The 19,121-nt window shown below is 44.9% G+C and overlaps 1 protein-coding gene across 1 annotated transcript; it reads left to right on the top strand.

Moving 5' to 3' along the window:
* The first annotated feature begins 12,723 nt into the window (after positions 1-12,723).
* Positions 12,724-16,627, top strand: RTP2 (receptor transporter protein 2). The gene is made up of 2 exons (XM_034990149.1): positions 12,724-12,902; positions 15,848-16,627. Exons 1-2 carry the CDS (start codon positions 12,739-12,741, stop codon positions 16,362-16,364), a joined length of 681 nt encoding a protein of 226 aa, XP_034846040.1. The 5' UTR covers positions 12,724-12,738; the 3' UTR covers positions 16,365-16,627.
* The last annotated feature ends 2,494 nt before the right edge of the window (positions 16,628-19,121 follow it).

Here is a 19,121-nt window from a genome sequence, read left to right as displayed (position 1 = left end):
CAGCAAGCTGGTTCTCCCTGGTCCTCAGCTTCTGACTATACATGAAAAGACTGCACAGGATAATATCCAAGGCCCCTTCTAGAAACCATGACCCTGACTTTCCCAGCCAAAGTAACTGGGAGACAGTGATTGCTCTTGCTGGGGGCGTCCTGGGAATAGAAATCACTCCTGGAGACCACAGAGGGCTAATGGCTGGAGGACCGCCCTTTCTTATCTATTGTTTCCGGTGTTTTCTGCATCCACTGGACCAACATTCACAGACCCAGGATTTGGGGCTTCCCTATCCATGTCCCCCAACATTTTCACAGTTCAGAAGGGGCTTACGATGTGACACTGGTTATCACAAACTCCAACCTACTTAACATGAGTTCCTATATATTTAACAGTTTGTAACTTTGGGGGCACCTGGGTGGCTCAGTCGGTTAAGTGTCTGCCTTCGGCTCAGGTCGTGATCCCAGGGTCCTGGGATCAAGCCCCAAGTCAGGCTCCCCCTGCTCAGTAGGGAGTCTGCTTCTCCCTCTCCCTCTGCCTGACGCTCCCCCTGCTTGTGCTCTCTCTCTGTCAAATAAATAAATAAAATCTTAAAAAAAAAAACCAATTTGTAACTTTGCTAAAGCAAAATCTTTTTTAAAAAAATAACATTGTTTTATTTAAAAATTAATGTATGTTAAATGCACAAAAACTTGGAAAAACTGCTATGACAAAAATAATAATACTAAATAACATTTCTTGAACATTCACAATGTCCCATGATGGTTTTTTTTTAATTTATTTTTAAATAATTATAGATTCACAGGAAGTTACACAAATAGTACAGAGAAGTTCTGTGTACCCTTCTCCCATTCCAATTTCCCCCAGTGGTAACATCTTACATAACCACAGCACAGTATCAAAGCCAGGAAGTCAACACAGTTTGTACAATCTACAGATCTTATTCAGATTTCACTAGTTTTGCATGTACTCCTGTGTGTGTGTGTGTGTGTGTGTGTGGTTCTATGTGATTGTATCTCATGTGTAGATTCACGGATTTGTGCTACCCCTGCACAGTTATCCTCTTCCCTCCCTTCATCCCTACCCCCTGGCAACCACTGTTCTTCATCTGTATAATTTTGTCATTTAAGAATGTTCTAAGTCAGTCAGAGAAAGACAAATATATGATTTCACTCATATGTGGAATTTAAGAAACAAAACAGATGAACGTAGGGGAAGGGAAGGAAAAATAAAATAAGATGAAAATAGAGAGGGAGGCAAACCATAAGAGACACTGAACTCCAGGAAGCAGACTGAAGGCTGCTGGAGGGGAGGTGGGTGGGGGGATGGGGTAACTGGGTGATGGACATTAAGGAGGGCATGTAATGTAATGAGCACTAGGTGTTATATGCAACTGATAACTGATGAATCACTACATTCTGCCTCGGAAACTAATAAATAAATAAATAAATAAATAAATAAATAAATAAATAAATAAAAACGCTGGAGAATACACCTTGACAAAAAAAAAAAAAGACTGTTATATACATGGAGGGGCGCCTGGGTGGCTCAGTTGCTTAAGTGTCTGACTTTTGGTTTCAGCTCTGGTTATGATCTCGGGGTCCTGAGATCTTGCTCTGCATAGGGCTCCCCGGTAAATGGGGAGTCTGCTTCCCCTCTCTCTCTCCCTCTGCCCCTCCCCTGGCTCATGCATTCTTTCTCTCTCTCTAAAATAAATAAAGAAATCTTTTTAAAAAATTTAAAAAGAACGTTATATACATGGAATATAATAGCAATATAATATAATGGCATAATAATAGTAAATAACATGTATTGAACATTCACTGTGAGCTGGGAATTGTCTCTAGCTCTGTACAGCTATGAGCTCATTGATTCCCTCAAAAACCCACTGCAATGATTTCTATTAATACCCCTACTTTCAGATGTGGAGACTGAGATATTCACCTAATTTTATTCAGACAGTAACTGGCAGAGCTGAGATTAAAATCCATATCTTGCTCTAGAGTCTGAACCTTTATTTATAATATTATGCTACCTTTCTAAATAGATTCAATATAAATTTTAAAAAAATAAACACAGAAAAGTATAATTCAACAGAAGCCTCAGAAAGTGTCAAATGATTGCTACTATACAGACCACATTCTCTCAAGACAACGAAATTAAGGGAAAAATCAATAATAACAAATAATAAAATGGGAGCTGGAAAAATTTCATTTGTCTGTGAATTTTAAGAATTCTACCCCTAAACAACTTGTGGGTCAGAGAAGAAGAAGATAGAAGTTTATTCTAGCAAGGGAGCAAGGGTTCATGGACAGGATGCCATGAGGTGAAGGTGTGATTGTTTCAAGGCTGTAAACAAAGGTGATACTGTGCTGCCCGGACCGAGTCCAGCAGGGCAGGTGATGTGTTTTGGTCATGCCAATAGTCTCAGAGCCTCAGCTGACACTCTGCACTCGTAGAGTCAACAACTGTTTAGTAATGGACGGCATTTAAAAATAGTCCCCACAGTGGACACTGCCTTGATTTTCCTGGATCCCGAGTCAAGAACTCAGAAATATTTGCAAAGGCTTTCTGGTTTTTACTGGAGTCACTTTTCGAGAGCATCATGGGCTGCCAAAGCATGGCCTCACATCACCAATGCACTGCTTTTTCAACTTCTAGCAGTTTCCGCCTTCTTTTGACGAGGGATTGCTTTCCTACAGAAGCAGTATTGTGGTGGCATCACAGGGCGCTGCCTTGTAGTCACGCAGGGGAGCTCTGATGGGGGGCAGCGGCCGAGGTGTGGCGCTGGCCTCAGCCGGGCGCCCAGTACTAACGCAAGCTCACAGCAAGGCTCCATGTCTCAGAAATCATCGTGTACTGCCCTGGAAAGATATCAGTGCCACATAGCCTTACAAAGTATAGACCCCAAAACGTGATGATCCATTTTAATCAAATATATTCTATAGCCAAATAAATTCGAAATGTTCATCCATAATAACTTGCCACAAAAAATGAAGGGCAGGGAGAGGTGGGGTAAAGAGAATGTGGAACTTTTGTTTCTTTGTTACTGTATTTTTGTATTGCTTGAAATTTTACAAGGGGTTTATTACTTTTAAAACTGGATGTAGGGAAAAGTTTAGTGGATAAATGCATCCAGCCCGTGAGACACATTGTTTGGGTTCAAATCCTGGAACCGTCACTTAGTAACTATGTAACCACCAGTAAACGACTTAGCCTTTCTGTGCTCAGTTTTCTCTCCTGTGAAATGGGGATAGTAATTACAGTACCGACCTCATAGTGTTCTTGTGTGCCAAAATGCATAAATTTACGTAAAGTACTCAGAAATACTCACGATGCAAAGTCAGCATCTTATCACTATTCACTTTTATAATAATAAAATTTTATTAGGATTTTCTTCCCAGTGAATTTTTAAGATGAGGAAATAATCTGCTGTTTCCTTGCCCAGTTCCTGGGGCCTCCAGAAGTGGGTTGCAGTTTCTGCTTTTTCTTGCATCATATAGTCTCTTGGAAGAATGACCTGGACTCCCATGTGGAAACTGCAGCTATCCGTGAGCTTGGTGTTATACTCTGACCAGTTTCCATCAGTAGGTCCCCTTGGACACTGAAACCATTCTGGACTGAATCTTAGAGTTTCTTCACCCTCTTGGATTTTGCTTAATTACCTTTGCAAGGAGCGACACAGATTAAGTAACTGTTACACCTCTGGCAACTGCAGTTTCTACTTATCATAGAATGTACTCTCCAGTATATTATTTATTAAGTTCTTTTTAAACTCCCCCTTTTCCCCGTCTACCAGCATGAATCCACATTAAACTTTTCCTGTCCCTCTGTATCATCTTTTTAAAACTAAGTGGGAGATTTAAGGCAATTTGATGGCTATCTCCTGAGAGTGTCTGTGTCCATTTGGCAAATGCAGACTTAGAAACGATAGTGTTTTCATTTCCAGGAAAATGGTCCATAGAAGTTTCATTGACAAAATAAAGTCATTAAAGATATGTAATATTCAGATTCTGAGTATTAATTGCTTTCCAATATAAGCACGATAGACTATTTATTTCTTCATTTGCTCAACGCTTAATCCAGTAGGTCTCAATTGGCTGTGCGCAACAGAACTCTCTACGGTGTTGTTTTGGTATGATGGAGTGGAGGTTCTTCCCACCCTCCTACAGAGGGGTCTGGATTTGCAAGAAGCTAAGTAGATCAGGACCCAGAGTTAGAGTGTCATGAGAACAGCACTGGAAACTCCAGCCAATTTATGGGTGAAAGGGAGAGAGAGAGCGAGGTCTTGAAATGGCCCATTACCAATGTGCAAATCTGATCACATACTTCAGCTTTAAAACAATCACTAAGTCCACATTTCCTCTAGGACAAAATCTTAACTCTTCACATAATGTTTAAGGATCTTTCATAGACACTAACTGAAAAAGATACCTGCATCCCTGTGTTTATAGCAGCATTATTTACAATAGCTAAGACATGGAAAAAACCTAAGTGTCCATCAATGGATGAATGGATAAAGAAGTAGTGGCATATAAATATATTATTCAGCCTTAAAAAAATCAGGAAATCCTGCCATTTGCAACAACCTGGATGGATGCTGAGGGCATTATGCTAAGTGAGATAAGTCAGACAGAGAAAAACAAATGTTGTATGATCTCACTTATATGTGGATCTTAAAAAAATCAAACAAAAAAGCCCCCGACAGATACAAAAAAACAAACTCATAGAAAAAGAGATCAGATTTGTGGTTATCAGAGGCAGGGGAAGGGGGAAGGAGACTAGCAGAAAAGTGGTCAAAAGGTGCAAACTTGCAGTTAGAAGAAAAACAAGCACTAGGAATGGAAGGGACAGCATGTGACCACAGCTAACACTGCTGGATAATGTATAGGAAAGTTGTGAAGAGAGTAAATCCTAAGAGTGCTCATCACAAGAAGAAATTTTCTTTTTTTTTCTCTCTCTCTCTTTTTACTGATTCCGTATGAGATGATGGATGCTGACTAAACTTACAGCGGTAATCATTTCATACTATATGTAAGTCAAAGTGTCGTGCTGTACACCTAAACTTCTACAGTGATGTCGATCAATTATACCTGGAATAAAACTGGAAAAAAATAAAAATAATAAAAAGTTTTAAAAAGTCCTTCACAGTCCCGGTCCCACATACTTCTCAGGCCTCAACCTTTATCACTCCTCTCTGTGATGCAGATATCCTAGATGATACAGAGCGTCCAGAATGATTCTAGATTATTTTATCCTTGAATTCTTTGCTGATCATTCCTGCTGCTTAGAATACATTTATTCCCCTTCTTTGTTTAACTGCAATAGCTGATTCTTCAAGGCTTTATTCATGCAGCGCTCCTTCTGGAAGCCTTTCAAATACGGGCAGTTACACGTATTTATCCAAATACATTCTGCGCTCAGAGGAAACCCTTGGGAGTGCTGCAAAGGAGGAAAGATAAATGTAAAAACTTTAATATTAAGGCACGATGAGAAAGGATTTCATAAACTTGAGGTTGAGTGGGATACATTCAAAAAGGGGTGGTTCAACAACACATGTCTTGCATTTTATTTGGCCTATAACATCGTTGGTGATTTGCTCCACATTTAAAACTAAGAGCTCTGGATGCTACATCTGCAAGATTCTCAATAGCAATGCTAGAAGGTCTATGTCCATTCTAGACAGTGAGAGCCAGGTGGGGTTTATGCAGCAAGGACTCCCGTAGATAAACCTTCAACGTGTCAGTGTGTGTTGAATCATTACAGACAAGGAGTGGGAAAGGCTCTCATACACCACCATGGGGAGATATTGCATTTTCTGAGCATCTTTCCTTACCCTCCAGGAACTGAATGCTGTGACCAACTAAAGAGCAGTAACTGGAAGCCTTTGCCATGTAAGAATTATAGGTTAAAATTCTGAAGCCTTTATAGTACAATAAATTAAACAAAGTACATGTGACTATCAACTTGACATATCAGCTTGGGTTTCCCAGATTTTAACATCTTCCAAACTGTGCTCCTAATCTCTCCACAAACCTGTTCCTCCTTACTCCTACCTCCATAATGGCCCCTCAGATGCTCAGGTTGTCCTTGACTCTGCCTTCTCTCTCACACATTCCACGTTCAATCTTTTGGTACATCCTGTTATAATATGTGTAGAATCTGGCCGTATCACCAGAGTCTGACCACACTGCTCTGTCACCTTGGCTGTGAACTCAATCTTCTCTTATATTGAAAGAGCATCCTGATTTCTTCCCCTGCGTGCTTGCTTGTCTCCTGCAATCAACTCCTAGATTGGCACATGGGTGATTCTACTCAAATCTAAGTTAGGTCCTGTTACTCTGCTGCCCTGAATCTTCTTACCAGCTCTCGTGAAGGGCCTGGCAGGGTGTGTGTGGTCCGGCTCTCGCCTGGTGTGCGTGCGGTGGTCCATCTCCCCTACTCCTACCCTGGCTTGTGAGCAAGCCACAATGCCACGCTGGCCTGCTCACTGTTCCCTGGACACACAGGGGTACTCCCACTGAGGGGCTGTGCAGGGCTGAGACATGGCCTCCAAAGACAGTCACATCCTATCCCTGGAACCTGTGGATGTGACCTTACATAGCAAAAAGGTCTTTGCAGATGTGATTAAGTTAAGAAGCTTGTGACAGGGAGATTTTCCTGGATGATCTGGGTTGGGAGTGGGGGTTCCTAAATGCAATCACATATATAAGAGGAAGGCAGAGGGAAATTCTACTACATACAGAGAAAGCAATGTGAAGACAGATCAGAGAGAGATTTCAGGATGTTGGCCTCAAAGACCAGAGTGATAAGGCCACAAGCTAAGGAGTGATTCTCCTCTAGGGTTTCTGGAGGGAGTGTGGCTCTGCATCTTGGTTTTGGCCCAGTGATACTGATTTTAGACTTTTGGCCTCCAGAACTACAACACAATAAATTTCTGTTATTTTAAGCCACGAAGTCTGTGGTAATTTTTTCCAGCGGCCTCAGGAAACAAGCACAGGGACTTTGCACTTGCTGTTTGCCCTGCCTGGAATGCCCTTGCTCCTATTAGCAGGACTCCCTTTATTATCTCTTTCGTGCTTTTCTCAGATATGCCTTTCGTTTGAGACCTTTTCTTCCCACACTGTCTAAACCATAATCCTCCCTAATCCCCTCCATCCATACATTCTCCATCTCCCTCTCTTGTTGATTTTTTTTTTTAAAGAAAAACTGTCCTATTAGCATCCACCATAGTATTATTTTATTGTTTATCTCTCTCAGTAGAATGTAGCACCATGACGGAAGGGATTTCTGTCTTGTTTGCACTGTGTTATCCCCACCACCTAGAAAAGGATGGAAACCTAGCAATGGTTATTGAATGTTGAATGGATAAATAAAACTAAAGCATACAAAATGTCATACAAGTGATTAAATCACCAAGGCATACATAATTCATTACTACTCACTTGAAATAAAGTGGTTTGAGTGTACATAATCAATGGGACATACAAAAAATTAATGATGTAATCTAATTATTAATTATCTAGTGCTTTTATAGTCAGTGCTAATGGCAGTATCTAGTGCTAATGAACTTATGGTTGACAGACAAAACAATTATTTATATTAGTTTAAGTAATTTATAGCATCATTTCATAAGAAGAAAAGACTGAAATTATAGTTGGGATAAAAATACTTTTGCAACAATGTTAAAACCCATTGGAAAATATCAGTATGAACTTATGACTTAATGAAATAATATCTTTTCAAGCTCATCTCCTTAAGTCGTTTATGAATAACATCACCCCCAGCACATGACTGGTCTGCAGCCCCAGCATACAGATTATGGTTTCTGATATTTCTTAAAATGATGCCTGATATGTCTGATATGTTTGAGTGAAGTAAGAAGTCTATTTAAAAATTAGATATACTCCTTGAGTGTCGGTTTGGGTAGATTTAGGGTTTTCCCTCTCTTTTTGATAACCGGCGTTATGTTGAGATCATAATGCCAGAAAACATTATATTCTAGACTAGACCTATGACTGTAAACCTAATTCCAAGAAGCTAGGAGTGCTGGAATTCCCCTTCAGTCCCACAATTTAAGGGGTACCTTCATGGGCAAATCATGTATTAATGTGTCCCTCTCTGCACTAATATTCATCCTAGCACGTCATGGATATTAAATGAATCCTTGTTGTTATGAACTGAATGAAATTCACAGCACCTACTGTACTTCTATAATGTGCCTATCCATATGCTATGGGGTCTGTGGAGACTTATTATATGGTTCTTGTGTTTTTAGAATTCACAGTCAGCCTCCATTGTAAAGGATACACACAGTAAAGTCTTGCCTCTATTCACTCGTTAAACAAGATTTTACTGAGCACCTACTATGAGTTTCAGGTTTTGATACAGGAGAAAACATACAATATGAGTAAGACAGTCTTGTGGAGGGAATGTAATGATATTATGGCAGGTGCTATAGAAGAAGTGCATTCAAGATCCTGGGACATTTACCGAGAGCTTACTATTACTAGATACTGTCTCTCATAATTTCTTTCTTTGACCTTCCTTTGCTCATCTATCTAATACCTTTCTCAGGGTAAGGGCATGATGGTTTCTCTAGGCTTCTTTCAGTTTTATGATCTATGACCATCTTAATGAAAATGTTCAGAAGGGCCATTTCTAGATGCTGGTACTTTGGGACAATCTGAGGAAAGGGGAGAGGCAGAGGTGGTATCCATTTTATTTAAAATTGTGTAATAGGTTATATATACAGAAGAGTACATAAAACATACACATACAATTTTAAAGAATAATTACGCACTGAAAACTTGCATAATGCACACCCAGGTCAGAGAAATCTTTGCTAGCCCCCTGGAAACCCTCCCATCCACAATACATAATAATCCCCTATTACAGTCACCTTTCCCCCTCTGCACTGAGATAACTACTATCTTGACATAATGGTAATCACTTTCTTGGTTTTTAAGAAATATGTGTCATATCTATAACTACCCTGCACCATAGAACCTGTTCAACTCTGTTGTTCCAGGAGGGCGCCCATTTTTCAGGTGGGTGCTGTGATGGATTTTATTGTTGTTCATAATGTTCAGGGCCACTCCCTAAAGCAACCCCCCACCACCTCACCTTTGGCAAGATCTATTTCCCTGCACCCTTGCAGGCTTGGCTGTGTCACTTGCTTTGGCCAATGGAAAATGAGGGAAAGTGATGAATGTCATTTTAGAAGAGAAGCTTTAACAGCTGACATAAGCTTCCCCAGGCTTCTTTATCACTCTGTCATGATGCCTGGAATTGTCCCAGAGAGGAGCTATGGTTATGTGTGTGTGTGTGTGTTGTGAGCCTCAGCTCATCAGAAACCAGCAGGTTCTCTGAGCATAGCTAAGGAACTCTGATGGAGGCCTTCAACATCTTGGACAGAATTCAGCATAGACTTTATCTGTTGAAAGTATCTCCAGACTCTCTGAGTTTGACTGTCTCTTTTTAGCGGAGAATTCTGTGTTCTTCCTTCCTGAACCACTAACTCACTTAATCAACCCCCATCCTCTTTTTTTTTTCCCCCTAGCAGGGAGCACTCTTTTTATTTATGTACTTCCCTTACATAGTGTGACAATTCTTCATGAAATTTTTGCCTAGCATAATAAGGTCCTGAAAAAAGCAACAGTAGATATGGCCGCCTTTAATACAGACTTTGGGGTGCCCGAGGCATGGCCCATAGAATTTGGACCCTTGAATCCCAGCAGGAAAAGGATCTAGGCTGCCTGAAGGTATTATAGTTGCTGCCAATTGCTAAAAGAGTGGCATGAAATATTTCCTGGAAGTAGTCTCACTATATGCACTGAGAGCTGTTCTGACCACGTGAACGCTCCCGAGGTTCAGAGTCAACCCCCGCTCAAAGAGTAGAGTTTGGGCTGTGCTACCTCCAAGTGCTGCAGCCTGGGGATGGAGAGGCCTTCTTAACCACCCTTCAAAAAGATGCCCTGGGAACCTTGGATTTGTCCTGTAGCACCTTCCATGGATCTTTGAATTGTGGAGAGAGAGGAGAAGACTGGACATAGCTTGCATTTCCTCTGGATTTGTTTCTTAGTTAAGAAATATCCCGAACCACTAACTCACTTTTTTTTTCCTTTATTATGTTCAATTAGCCAACATAATTGCACTAACTCACTTTTATTTAACTTTCTTTCTTTTTCTTCCTGGGCCCTCAAATCCCTCCGGAACAGCATATTCCCATCAGTAACAATGGCTGGCAATGATAGGGGTTCTTCCCCGGAGGGGTTCTACCCCTGGAGTGGGTAGAGGGGATATATCCCCCCCTCAAGACCATGCATTGAAACCTGTGGGGTAAGGGTTACATACAGTCTCCAAAACACTTCAAGTGATACCTATCACCTCCCCAACTCTTTATTACCTTCATATTCTAGACTCTACATTGCCATCCCTCGTATTATTCAAATAAGTAACATTTGAGTAATGAACATTTTACGAAAGTATTTATTAATATTTATTAACCCATATTCCAAATTGGAGAGGAGACTAGGTTTTTTTTTTTTTTTTTTTTTTATCCCTCTCCCTCTTGCTGATTTTGTTTGTACAATACAGGTGCATAGTAATTTATCTTATAAAGGAATAAAATTTCCTTTATTAAAAAATATTATCTAGATTAAAAAGACAGCAGCAATGTATAATGAAACGCCCAGTACGTGATATGGCCACAGCTGCACACATTTTTACATTAGCGAGCTCTTAATTTGTGGCTTCTGGAGCAATCCAGTGCCCTCGCAGAAAATTGAGGTAGTCACTTTGTTCATTGGTTGGATCGTAAGCACATTTTTTTCTTGAGAGAAAACAGGGCCGTTGCACAGAAAGATGAATTCTATTGGTCTCTGCTTAGAGGGCTCCCACTCTAAATTACACCTGATGCCAGGCCTAAGGGGATTGTATCATTTGGGTAAAAACAAACAGATAAACCCTGGCAATTTTCACCCTTTGCTTTTCCTTCTTTCTCATTTGTTCTCAGATTCATTCCTGGCATGTGGCTCCAGCCTGGGCCATAATTTCCTCAAGTCATTAAATTCCTGGGAACTCATGGGTCCCCCATCTCACCTCGGCTGGTAGCTGACCCCAGGGACGTGTGAGTAACCCAGTCCTGAGGCCAAGTAATTTCCCATTTTTGAACTTCAGGTGTCTTAATTCAATGTCAAGAGATAAAGAAGCCAATGAAGAAATCAGATTTCTAGGAAGAGTCTCTTCTAGAGCTCTTGGTCAAGGACTCTAAGACATGGTTTTGTCCTTTCTGAGGTCTTTAGCACAAAGCTAGTGGAGAACATTTCCCAGTTCTAAGAGATGATGCAATGATGTTGTCTCCGACCTCACCCCATGCAAAAATCACTTGGAGACAAGTGCCAAAACTGGAACTCAACACTGAAAAGTCTTTTCCAGTTCCTAGCAACCTTTTCCACGCTGCATGCTGTTCCCTTTGTGTGCCTCCATCTTTCCAGGGATCTGGTTTCCAGGTTAAAGAATCAGAAGCAGATTATGGCTGGAAGAGGCCCTAGTTACTATGTAGCCAGCCTCCCCTGTGCAGGTGGGAAGACAGAAGTCCACTGAGGGAAACTACTGGGGTCTGAGGCCGAGCAGAGATGCTGCAGAGCCGGGCAGGACAAAGTGCCAAGCCACCTGGTCTTTTCCCTGCCCCGGCGCCTCCCTCTGCTGTGTGTGCTTTCATCTGGATTATGCAAATCTGGAGTCAGGTTCCCTCCTAGTCTCTAAGGTATTCAAACTGGGAATAAGGGAACTGTGGGTACCCCATTGCCTGGCCTCTTTCAGCAGCAGCTGAGACAGTGGAAGCTTGCAGCACAGAACAAACTTATTCCTCCAGCATCTTCTTCCATGTGGCCTGGGACCAGGAACCAAATGGGAGCTCTAACAATTCTAAGATTCTAGGAATCTGAAATGTTATCATTGTGTTTTTTACAGCCTGTCCGATTGCATTCTATCTCACAACTGGCTTGAGATCTTTCTGAGCAAAGGGCATCTCACTTCTACCTCAATCCCTACATGTTAAGAGCTCAGCAGTATTCTGATAAATGAACAAATGAGCTTGGTTTTGGAAGTCCTGGATCTGAGTCTTGGATGAGGCTCTTAGAGCCGTGTAAACCTCTGTTTCCTGATCTGGATGAAGGGGGAGCTATTCCCACCCTGGCCAGCACACGGGTCAAGCAATTGGTGAATTGTGAATAGTGAATGATGGTCCCCACACATCAGGGGGTGTGCAAGCTGCAGGCTCTGCATTTCCTCAGCCCTTGTTTATCCTTGGCTCCCTAGGGTGTCCTAGTTACTGTAGCACACAATGTGCAGGATACTTGGAAGAGCAGTAGGGTGAAGCGGTAGGGGAAGCAGGAGGGTGGAGACCCCTGAAGGCCTGGGTGGCTGTGATCTGGGCCTGAGCCTCCCAGCCTGCCCTTTCCACTCAGGGTCACTACCCAGCCCTGCCTCCCCAGCCCAGCTCTGGGCCCTAGAACTCTCTCTTGGGACTCCCCTCCTCCCCAGGCCTGGCTCTTGGCTCCCGGCTCAGCTGCCATGGAAACAAGTGCCAGGTGACAAAAGATAGTGCTGGGTCCTGTTTCCTCCTGGTCCTGTTGATGAGGATTTTCAGACCACAGAGACTGAACTGCTCTGCATCGACCTGGGCTCTTTCTGTGTGCTCCCTCAGGCCGAATTCAAGCTTCCATCCCTGCCAGCAGGACCATGTCTACCAGCCTGACCACTTGTGAATGGAAGAAAGTCTTCTATGAGAAGATGGAGGTGGCCAAGCCGGCCGACAGCTGGGAACTCATCATAGATCCCAGCCTCAAGCCCAACGAGCTGGCCCCAGGCTGGAAGCAGTACCTGGAGCAGCATGCCTCAGGCAGGTGAGCAGCCCAGACGGGAGAGGCCTGCAGGCAGCCTTGGGGGCATCTTCCAAGGGGAGGCAGAGAGATACATGGAGCCTGGTCCTGGGGTCAGCTCAGGTTAGGGGGCAGAGAAGGAACTTCCAAGCAGGTCAAAGAGGCCCGGGTTCTAATCCCAGCTGTACCACTGACTGCCTGGGTGACCTTGGCAAGTTGTGTTCTGTCTTTGGGTCTTGGTTTTCTACTAAACGAAGAGCTATAATGTCCCTACAATCTCTGACATTTTAGATGTTTTCACATTTTCATAATCTCTTAAAGAATGGTAGCACCTGAGGGGAGGAGGCCATGAGGTCCACTGAGAAAACCTTTTAGCTTAGGATTGGGGCCTGTGCTCTGGTCCTAGGTCTGTTTAGTCAACTCAGTCCAATTTGATCTGAATACAAAAACATTCATTGTCCACCTGCTATGTTCTGGAAACTGCCTTTATGGCTAACTAATTCTGTGAACTTGTGAAAAGTCTCTTTCCCTTTTCTGGTCTCAGTTTTTACATTTGCAAAACCAGGAAGTTGGCCTTGGGTGACCAGTTAAGACCCTTCCAGCTTTATTGCCTATGGGTCTGTGACAAAAAGACTTAGCTTTGGACACAATTTCCCTTAGGTCCGTAAAGCCCAGTGTCCTATACCTTAGAGGAACCTCATGTTTTCCACAGTGCAAGGAGTCCTTGAGGCTAAGGGGACATATCCATCTGAAGCCCACATGCCTCTCCTTCTTCTAGACTGTGATTTGGGATCAGGACCACAGAATTCCCTGCCCAAGCTGCCTCAGACTCACCTTCAGGGCCTATGCAGTCCTCTTCCCTGAGTCCACTGATTCAAGGACAGATAGTACCCCAAAGGCCCCCAGGGAGGCCAACAGGTGGCTGTGTTTTGGGGGTGTGGACACACAGAACCTGGACACACACACTGGGTTGTTCATGCATGTTTGTATGGTGTGGCACCATACAAACAGCACACGGGTCAAGCAATTGGTGAATTGTGAATAGTGAATGATGGTCCCCACACATCAGGTGGCTGCTAGGGGTGGCAATAGGAGGCTGGCTATTTCTGTTTGTACTCTTGTTCTAAGACCTGTAAATATTAGAGTGAACTTGTCTTCAGGACAAAAGACAGAGAGGCAGAGGTTGGTTGGTTAATTTCAATTTGCATCAATTCCAGAGACATTATTGTGCACCTGTTATATCCTGGGTCCTGGCTCAGTCTCTGGCTAGCTGTACATGGATGGCTCTCTTTCTCTCTGCTTCTGTTTCATCTCAATAAAATGAGGTTGACTAGATGATCCTTAAAGTCCCCTTGCACTAGGTCTGCTGTTTTGAAATTTAAGATCTGAGTTCTAGCTTGAGGGAGAGGAAACAACTCTGGATTGGCTTGATTAAAAAGATGTAGAAGAAGGAGAAAGAACACATGAAGCTCCTGAGCTGCCTGTTGAGAGGAATGCAAAGGGCTGGGAACTTGGGCCCAGGAGGCCAGGGGCCCAGGGGATGAGGGGCTGAGCTCCACGGGCTCATGGCTGCTCCCTGCCTCAGGTCTCACCTGGTCCTGCTCCTGGCTGGTGGCCTGTGGCTCTCAGCTGGCCTCAGGCAGGCCTTCAGGACTGCTGCTGTTGTGTTATTCTGTGCACAGGCTCACTCTCCCTGGAAGTCGTAGGATGCGTTAATCCTGGTGCCCCACAACTCTGGCCCAACGTGAGTGGGGACCCCCTTCTGGCTTAGGACCAGTCAAGCTACTCTGCTGGCCAGCCTGGCCTTGGCCTATGCTGGGTATTGTTCTGTTTTTATGTTGTCTGTGGGATCCAGGCCTCAGGGGCAGGCTTGGCTTCATCTCTACCCCCACAGCCTGGACTATGTGGTGCTTGGCATAAAGTAGGTGCTAAGTGGTGTCTGTTGGACTGAACTGAATTCCTCATCAGAGGTCCTTTGGGCCATTGTACAGGGGACCCAGAGACATTCAGCAGTGAGGGCAAACTTGGCCCAGTAGACCCTCAAGTGTAAAGCTGTTTTAACAGGTTCTGGAAGAGTTCCTCTCAGGATGGAAGGAACTGGCCTGAAGATAATGAGTGCTCCATCACTGATGGTGTGCAAGCACCGGACGGGGGCTGAGGGAGTGGGGCCTGGCTAGATGAGTCCCAGACTACTTCCTTCCATTATCCTGAGGCTGGGACTCTAGGGGGCCCACTTTATCTCAAGTGTGGCCTGTGTGTATGTAAGTGTGCTTATGTAAATGTGTGTGGTGGAGGATGCAGACTAGGATCCTCTTTTCCAGTCTCTATGGCAGGGCTAGAGTGGGGTCTAGGGATGACTTGTCAAGGGTTAAGAGAGTGTTCTTTATGAAGGTACAGGGACCAAATTCCATAGCCCTCCCCCTGTTGGCCCATCACCCATCCACCAGTCCATCTGGTGGATTCTTGGTGGTCAGTCTCTGAGTTATTCTTGGTGGCCTGTGCTCAGTAGTTCAAGGCATCTCCTTTTCTCCCCAGAGCAGGCAGGATGCGTGAGTGAGACAGGTAGAGGCAGGGAAGGTCTGAGTGAAAAGAGCCTTACTGGACACCATCACCCTGCAATTCACAGATGCAAAATAAGGCCCAGATTTTGGGAGTGAGCCCTGTGCACGTACAGGTGCATGGCTTGAGTTCATTAGGCTTAGGGGAACTGAGGCCACAGGAAGGTGTGCAGGAAGCAGGCTGGAGAGACTGCTAGAAGCCAGGCTCCTGAGGACACTGCTCCAGGCCCAGGGGAGCTCACTGGGAGGAGGCAGAGCCTGTGGAGCGCTAAGGAACCCAAGGGACAACCAACAAGCAGCCTTTACCTCCAGGCACAGGCAGGCAGGACCCATTCTTTCTGGGCTCCTCCAGGGCAGGCTGTCGCTGGGAGGGAGGCCGACCCTCTCCATCCTTCCCTCCCCTCCCCGCAGGTTCCACTGCTCCTGGTGCTGGCACACCTGGCAGTCGCCCCACGTGGTCATCCTCTTCCACATGCACCTGGACCGCGCCCAGCGGGCGGGCTCGGTGCGCATGCGCGTCTTCAAGCAGCTGTGCTACGAGTGCGGCACGGCGCGGCTGGACGAGTCGAGCATGCTGGAGGAGAACATCGAGAGCCTGGTGGACAACCTCATCACCAGCCTGCGGGAGCAGTGCTACGATGAAGACGGCGGCCAGTACCGCATCCACGTGGCCAGCCGCCCGGACGGGGGTCCGCACCGCAGCGAGTTCTGCGAGGCCTGCCAGGAGGGCATCGTGCACTGGAAGCCCAGCGAGAAGCTGCTGGAGGAGGAGGCGACCACCTACACCTTCTCAGGAGCCTCCAAGCCAAGCGCCCAGGAGGGTTCGGGCTACAACTTCTTCTCCCTTCGCTGGTGGCTAATTGGGGCCTCCCTCGGCCTGCTCATTGTCTACCTGCAGTTCTCCTTCCGCGGCTCTACCTTCCTTTAGTGGAGCCGCGCATGTGGGGTGGGAGTGGGGGAGACCATTCTGGTTGTGATTCTTCTGCAGAGTCAACATATGCTCGAGACAGCTCTCTCTGGGCCTCGGTGTATTCCTCTGCAGAATGGGAAGTTTGTTCTAGGGGATATTTAATGGTCTTTCCATTAAAATTTACAGAGGGTCTAAGGAGGATTTAGGCTTGGTGGTAGTACTAGTCTTCTCCCTCCACTTCCTCCGCCTCCATCTCTACCCCACCTTTCACTCCATTTCCATTTCCCACACCCCATTAGGACCCTAGTAGATCCTGTCGTGCCCTGACCTCATCTCAAGTTCGTGTTCAGCTGCCTCTGCCCTGCCACGGTTCCCCTTGGAATAGGCAGTGATCCCACCCTATACATCAATACTCAGTGCATCTTGATTTAGTCCCTGTCTTGGAGAGTCTGCTCCCACCATTCTGAAAGTTTCAGATTTTGACTTTGGTGCTAGAACTGCACTGTCCAATTTGGTAGTCACTAGTCATGTGTGATTATCTAAATTTAAATTAATTAAAATGAAATAAAATTAAAAATTCGGTTCCTCAGTTGCACCAGCCACGTATCAAGTTCTCAGTAGCCATATGTGGCTAGTGGCTACCATATTGTGCTATGCAGATATAGAACATCATCACAGAAATTTCTACGGGACAGCACTAGTCTAGATCTTGAAATTCCCACTTAAATGTGTGTGATCTCATAAAAATCAGAGGGGGACTCAGGTTTAAAGGGGTGCATCATGGAGCCTTTTGGGGGCAGGGACAGGTAGGGATGTGCTGTGTTAGAGATACACAAATAAATCTGTAATCTCTGTGTTTCTGGCTGTCAGTGGGTTGGAATTTGTGGGTCCCAGTGTTGTCTAAACTTATTTCCTGGGAGAGGACCTATTGAAATTCACTACAAGATGATGGCACTCTCTCTCAATCTCTCTTGCTTTCACTGTGTGTATGTGGGCGGGGGAGAGGGGTGTCTTAGAGAATACATTCCCGTGTTTTGAAGAAATGTGTGAGCTACAGCATCACTAATTACACAATGCAGGGAGATGTTCCTCTGCCATCCTTAATGAAAATACCTTTGCAGCCAATGCTATGGATCTCCTTGTTCCTGGGGATGGTGAGGGAAGGGGCATATTAGGCAGATCTGGAATCTTTCAGGTGACAGTGGAGTTATGTGTCTCCATTCAGGGGAGGTGATGACCAAGGGGAAGCATGAGTAGTGGAGGCAGACAGTACTTGTCTTCTAGCAATGTTCTCCTTTTCTGAGTCCGTGAGACTACCCCATTACAAGGAATGGATTTGCTGCGCCCATTCCCTTAGGCATAGCTGTGACTTGGGCAATTTGACTCATGGTTTGGTGTGAGATGACCCTGTGTTTATTATTGTCTGGAATAGGAAACAGAAACTCTCTTATTCACACTCCTAATTCTTTCCTGACATTCACAACTTTCTACAGCCCACCCTTAGAGCATCTATCCCAAGTGGTCCCTGAGAACTGAAGATGAGGTTCAAGGCTGGTGTGTCCAACTAGCTATGTTTCCAGTGGTGGGCTGATTTGGACACTGTGTCCCACCTGCCCACTGTATGTCAGACTGGCTTTACTCTTCTCCAGCTTTAGCAGGGGGGTTCTGGTGCCTTGTCTGGATTCCCCCTCTGGACTTGTAGGAGCAGAGAGCCAGGTAACCTGGATGAATCTACCTCTCTTTGGTTGGGTACGCTACAGGTACAAGAAGGGCAGCAGACTGGAGCATTTGTGAACTGGGGGTACGTGAGGTTGTGTTCACCTCTGTTAGCTACAGAGAATGCTCAAATGGGTCTGTGCAGAGTGTGTGTCCCATAGGGTGCTGCTCAACTGCAGACAGGTGGTAGCTTCTGGGGGTCAGCCACTTTTCTGCCTGTCTGTCACCTGCTCTGGATGTTGCATGTTGCACCCTCTCCTGGAAGATTCTGTGATAACACTTGTGCCTCATCCTCCCCCTTCTGTTTCCTCCCTGTTGTGATGTTCCCTCTCTCGCCCATCCCTTACACGCTGGGGTTCCCCTGGAGGCTCTCTGTTGTTCTTCCTGGGTAACACGTACCTGCTCACATAGTAGGTTCTCATGCCTGGGGACTCCCAGTCTTTGCAGCTCTAGGAGGCCTGCTACCACACTCCAGGCGCACAGACCAATCGACCTGATCTCTGGGAGTTCCCTCAGCATGACCAAGGCTGACCTCTTCACTTTACCATCCAAACTTGTTCCTCCCACTTCTCAGAAGTCTGGGAGTTATCTCCTGATCCTCCCTGACCGCCCTACCCCTCCCCGCCAAATGGATCAACGTGTCTTGTTGATTGTTCTTCCCAAGTACCTCTGGCTTGGTCTCCTCTCCTTCCTTCCCACTTCCTACTGCCCAGACTCATCCTTTGGTGTTCCTTGACTCTGCAGCCTCCTTAATAATCATCACACCTATAGCCTCCCCTTGTACAGCCCACCCTGCACTCTACCACTCTCTAGGGGTGATTTTCTATTAATCAGATATAGTTAGCTCACTATCCTGCTTAAACTATTCCAGAGATCTTTCCTGCTAATGGACAAAACTTAGTCTCATTAGCCAGGCACACCTCATTTTCCAGATAATAATACTACAGAACATTTATTGAGAAGGAGCTCAATAAGCAGTTGCTATTATAATAATTTACAGTGCATGAGGTGTTGTGCTAAGTGCTTTGTATGCATTGTCTCATCTAATTCTGAAAACAA

This window comes from Mirounga leonina, unplaced genomic scaffold (assembly GCF_011800145.1).
Source record: "Mirounga leonina isolate KUSES-001 unplaced genomic scaffold, KU_Mleo_1.0 Mir_115, whole genome shotgun sequence".
Taxonomy (NCBI): Eukaryota; Metazoa; Chordata; class Mammalia; order Carnivora; family Phocidae; genus Mirounga; species Mirounga leonina.
The sequence above is the reverse complement of the archived record's forward strand: the minus strand, read 5'-3'. Positions and strand labels throughout refer to the sequence as shown.